Raw genomic sequence first — 5,236 nt, forward strand, 5'->3', positions numbered from 1 at the left:
CATTATAAATGTCCAGAACAAGCCATTTTTAAGACCTGAATATGTGTGTGTGTGTGTGTGTTAGAAACAAGGAATGTGTGTGTGGGTGTTAGAAACAAGGAGTTTGTGTGTGTGTGTGTGTGTGTTAGAAACAAGGTCCCTTGGCATTGTGTCCATTTCAGGCTTTAAACAACAATTAAACAGCCATCTAAATAATGTTTCTCAGCCTAGTTTCCTATTTAGTTCTCTTTATATGTACAGGCACAGAGCTTCCAGATGGCTCCAGCCTAAGGATTTTCAGTGCATGTACACCTGGGGAGATTAGAACCCCAAAGAAAAGATCCTAAAGGTAATTTCAGGTTTATCATGACAGCCACTTTATGAAAGGCATTTACTTATGGCTAAACAGCTTCTACACAGCTTATTAATTAATGCTGTGGGATGAAATTAGGTGTTTCTAGGAGGGCTTAAACAAATCTACAGTGAAACAAACATGTACACTTTACACACATTTTTATTGACTTTTAAAAAGACCACAGTAACATGACAGAATTTGTGCAAAGGCAACGAAATCTGCTAGGGGATATTAAATGTACAACAGTAGTATTCTGTAACAAGCAATACGTGTTAAACATGAGGCACATGCAATCATGACAGCCTCTTTATGAAGGCCTTTCACAATGCCGGAGGCCCATATTCAGACATGTACACGTCATCATGACGTACGGTCATCAATCAATAATTTTGACGCGTGCCGTCTACTATATTCTCTCTTAAGTAGTTTTCTTTTTACCAAGTTGCACTTCTCAAAAGGTGCCATATTGGTATTATTACATAGTTACAGTTTCAAGTCATGAAGATTGAATTAATTAATTGATTTTATTTGACAAATGTAAAATACATTTAATGTTTCCTTAGCTGAGTAGAATATATGTATATAAAAAAATCATAGATGATTAAAAACACAATTGTCTAACAAAATGTCCATATATCCATTTACATTAGAAGTTCACCTCTTTAACCCTTTTTGAATCACAAATAGATGAATTAAATGACCTCAAAAAGGTTGATCTGATTTTTTTATTCATAATCACCTACAGTATACATGTTATTATGTATCACCTAATGTGTTTATAAATTCATCAAGGACCATGTTTAACATTAATATTGAAAGTATTACAGCTCATTTCCATCTTTTTTTACCGTCTTCGCTTCTTTATCCAAATGACAAGAGCTGCTATACCAAAACCAGCTGCCCCAACCAACAGAATTGGTGCTGCTATCACAGCCACTACTGGGACTACAGCAAGTACTGTAGTCCCAGCTACTACTGCCCCAACAGCTGCTGCTGAAGTTAAACCTATCGCAATATTTTCTCTTTTTGCTCTTTCCCGTCTCCTCTTTTCCTCCCGTCTTCTCATTTCTTCTTCCCGTCTCCTCCTTTCTTGCTCCCGTATCTCATCCTCTCTTCTCCTCCTCTCTTCCTCCATCTCCTGTCTCTTCCTCTCCTCCTCCTCTTCGATCTTCCTCTGGGCCTCCTGGTACATCTCATTGGTGTAGTGCTCTCCTCCATTCATCTTCACCATCTCTTCTATCTTCCTCAGCAGCTCATTGACGTGAAGACGGTCATCCCTCTGACCATTATTGAAGCAATGGTATCTTCCCCAACAACTTTTGATCAGTTCCTGAATTGAAACACAAGGATTCAGACATTCCTCAACTGCTTTCCCCTTCAAATGATCTTTACCGGTGAACAGAATGATGGTGTACTTTGATGCTTCTTCTCCAAAGTTCTCCTGGATCCACTTCACAGTGTTCCTCTCCTCCTCTGTGAACCTCCCCAGTCTGATCACCAGCAGGAAGGCGTGAGGTCCTGGGACTGACATTTCTATACACCTGACTATTTCACTTTTCATCTCTTCTTGAGACATGGCTGTGTCAAAGAGTCCTGGGGTGTCGATGACATCAATCTTACTCCCATTGACCACTCCACTCTGTTTCTCACACTGTGCCGTTACAGACACAAGAGAGGCCTCTTCTGTAAAGGCATCTTTCCACAGGATGGTGTTTCCTGTTGCGCTCTTCCCTGCTCCAGTCTTCCCCACCAGAACTATCCTCAGATCAGCTGGCTGCTCTGAATCGGTGGAAATACAAACTGTAATACAGTTTCATCATTGTTTGTTACTAAATTCATTCAATTAGATTCACAGGAATCATATTCAGCTAACAGCAACAGTGAAGACTAGCTATTGCATCACTAGGTTTATTTGTCCAATACTGTTATCTTACCTGCAGGGCTGTCATTCTCCTCGGGATAGGGTGATGAAACAGCTATGGGTGTGGATCTTTCACGTAGGCAGAATCCATCTACAGAACCTGAAATGAAATGTTTTGTCCTAGTATCTTTGCAACATTTATTCAAGGATTACATAGTATACTCTGAAATATGTATTATTCATGAGATAATAATGTGATCTGGATTTCTGTACATTGGTTGTCTTGGTGACGCTGTGCATATTCTGTATGCTCTAGTATAACATAAGGTTCACCATTTGCTGTTTGACAACAGAGGGAATTGTGGTTAATTCATTATATGATCATCGTTCTGACCATAAAGGAATGGAGTCTTACTCACCAAAGCCTGATGTCTCTGCCTCCTTTAGTAGAGGAACTGTAGTAAACATAAAACAATACATGTATAATTATATAACAGTTTTTCTTATTTATTGTAACTTTTCAAAAAGTTTTCACAAATCACTTCATATGTTGTAAAGCTGGTATTAAGTACTATATAACCATATGAAGATGTCATGAAGTACTATATAACAATATGAAGATGTCATGAAGTACTATATAACAATATGAAGATGTCATGAAGTACTATATAACAATATGAAGATGTCATGAAGTACTATATAACAATATGAAGATGTCATGAAGTACTATATAACAATAGTAACCTGTTATTAAGTACTATATAACCATATGAAGATGTCATGAAGGACTATATAACCATATGAACCTGTTATTAAGTACTATATAACAATAGTAACCTGTTATTAAGTACTATATAACCATATGAACCTGTTATTAAGTACTATATAAACATATGAAGATGATATGAAGTACTATATAACCATATGAACCTGTTAAGTACTATATAACAATAGTAACCTGGTATTAAGTACTATATAACAAAAGGAACCTGGTATTAAGTACTATATAACCATATGAACCTGGTATTAAGTACTATATAACCATAGGAACCTGGTATTAAGTATTATATAACAATAGGAACCTGGTATTAAGTACTCACCACGTTCGTCTGCCATGCTGGTTTTTCTATCTCACATTTGGGGAATTAAGTTCATCCCACGAAAGGTCCTTCAGCTCTCTTCTCCGCCTCACAGAAGTCCAGGTGAAGTTGAATGCGTCACTCTCTTGCCTTTAAGAAGTAGGAATGTGTTGTGGGAGGTACATGTAGCGTTCTTCCCAAATGGCACCCTGTTCACTTTATAGTGAACTACAATAAAGGGAATATGATGCCATTTGTGACACATCTTTCCTTCTTTCTCTTTAGATACCTATCTGGTCTTTTACCATTCCAGCTTTATGGAATGTATTTTGATGTTGTTTTGAAGACAACATGTCTATTCATGTTTCCTAACAGGGAAAGAGAAACTGTAGATACTCAACATGATGATAATAGATAAAACATGAGGTTATTTCAGATCAGGCTCACTAGCATGGTGACTACTATAGTATTACAGTGCATTTGTAAAGTATTCAGACCCCTTGACTTTTTCCACATTTTGTTACGTTACAGCCTTATAGCACTCTAACAATCAGGCCTTTATGGTAGAGTGGCCTTGAGATGTCTATATAAGCGTCGACAGTGCATGTCAGAGCAAAAACCAAGCCATTTGTCACAACTTCTGCCGAAGTCGGTCCCTCTCCTTGTTCGGGCGGTGTTCGGCAGTTGACGTCACCGACCTTCTAGCCATCATTGATCCATTTTTAATTTTCCATTGGTTTTGTCTTGTCTTCCTTCACACCTGGATCCAATCCCATAAATTACATGTTGTGTATTTAACCCTCTGCTTCCCCTCATGTTTGTACAAGTCATGTGTCGGTGTGCGATGGGTTTTGTACCCACTTAAGTTTTTTTTGTATATTTTGGCTTTTGGAGTTGTATTTTTTTGGAATTTGGATTATTAAACAACTCCGTTAATACCAAGTTTGTTTTCCTGCGCCTGACTTCCCTGCCACCAACACGCACCCATTACAACAGGTCAAATGAAGTGTCCGTAGATCTTCCAGACAGGATTGTGTAGAGGCACAGATCTGGGGAAGGGTACAAAAAAATGTCTGCAGCATTGACTGTCCCCAAGAACACAGTGGCCCCCCAAAAAATCATAAAATCCTGTTTTTGCTTTATCAAGATGGGATATAGTGTGTAGATTGATGAAGGGGAATAAAAAATAAAAATCCAATTTAATCCATTTTAGAATACTTTCCGAATGCACTGCATATTTGTCCAATATAACTCTTGTTATTTTATTTATTTTTATTTAACCTTTATTTAACCAGGAAGGGCTCATTGAGATTGAAAATATATTTTTCAAGAGCGTCCTGGCCAAGATAGGCAGCACCAAGTCATTGCAAAAATTACAGACAAACAACATGAAAAACTACAAGTAATCTAGTAAAAACCATAGAAATCACAAGAGTATAACCAAATCAAAAACAGCTAATTAAAAATATTGACAGGTCAGGGAATCAGTCTCAAGATCATTCATCAGTGATTTAAAAATACCAATCGGGACAAGTTCTTCCAGTTTAAAAGTATTTTGTAAGGCGTTCCAAGACGATGGTGTAGAGTACATAAAAGCCCTTTTACCAAATTCAGTTTGGACATTTGGAACAGTTAGCAGGATAAAGTCCAGCGAACGAAGAGAGTACCCACTACATTTCTGAACAATAAAAATGCCCAAATAAAAAGGTAGTAAACCCAAAATGGCTTTGTAAATAAAAGTATACCAGTGACTGAGCCTACGAGGGACTAGAGAAGGCCAGCCAACCCTGGTATACAAAGTGCAGTGGTGCGTAAGGGTTTTGCAGTTTAAAATACATCTCAAAGTGCCATGGAAAGGGTGTCAATTGATCTCAAACACTGAGCGGAAGCATTCATGTATATAAAAAAAATCCCCTTAGTCTAGTAAAGGCATAAATGTAGCTGATACTAGCCTCCTTCTGG

At 37.7% G+C, this 5,236-nt stretch overlaps 1 protein-coding gene across 4 annotated transcripts; it reads right to left on the reverse strand.

Annotated features, from left to right (window-relative positions):
* Positions 1-475: 475 nt before the first annotated feature.
* Positions 476-4,174, reverse strand: LOC115125048 (GTPase IMAP family member 7-like). Of its 4 annotated transcripts, none has more exons than XM_029654546.2 (4): positions 3,296-4,174; positions 2,615-2,650; positions 2,269-2,355; positions 476-2,113 (listed from the first exon to the last, which is right to left on the reverse strand). In XM_029654546.2, the coding sequence occupies exons 1-4, from the start codon at positions 3,309-3,311 to the stop codon at positions 1,179-1,181; spliced, it is 1,074 nt and encodes a 357-aa protein (XP_029510406.1). In that variant the 5' UTR covers positions 3,312-4,174; the 3' UTR covers positions 476-1,178. The 4 variants fall into 4 exon arrangements, with proteins under 4 accessions (XP_029510406.1, XP_029510405.1, XP_029510408.1 ...); XM_029654545.2 differs by having other exon boundaries at positions 476-2,134; XM_029654548.2 differs by having other exon boundaries at positions 476-2,108; positions 2,269-2,650.
* Between the last annotated feature and the right edge of the window lie 1,062 nt (positions 4,175-5,236).

The sequence above is a fragment of the Oncorhynchus nerka genome, linkage group LG15 (assembly GCF_034236695.1).
Source record: "Oncorhynchus nerka isolate Pitt River linkage group LG15, Oner_Uvic_2.0, whole genome shotgun sequence".
NCBI lineage: Eukaryota > Metazoa > Chordata > Actinopteri > Salmoniformes > Salmonidae > Oncorhynchus > Oncorhynchus nerka.

Coding starts and splice junctions, on each gene's coding strand:
- LOC115125048 (XM_029654545.2), bottom strand. Junction 2,356..2,614: donor GGCAGAGACATCAGGCTTTG/GTGAGTAAGACT, acceptor ATTTCATTTCAG/GTTCTGTAGATGGATTCTGC. Junction 2,135..2,268: donor GGAGAATGACAGCCCTGCAG/GTAAGATAACAG, acceptor ACTGTATTACAG/TTTGTATTTCCACCGATTCA.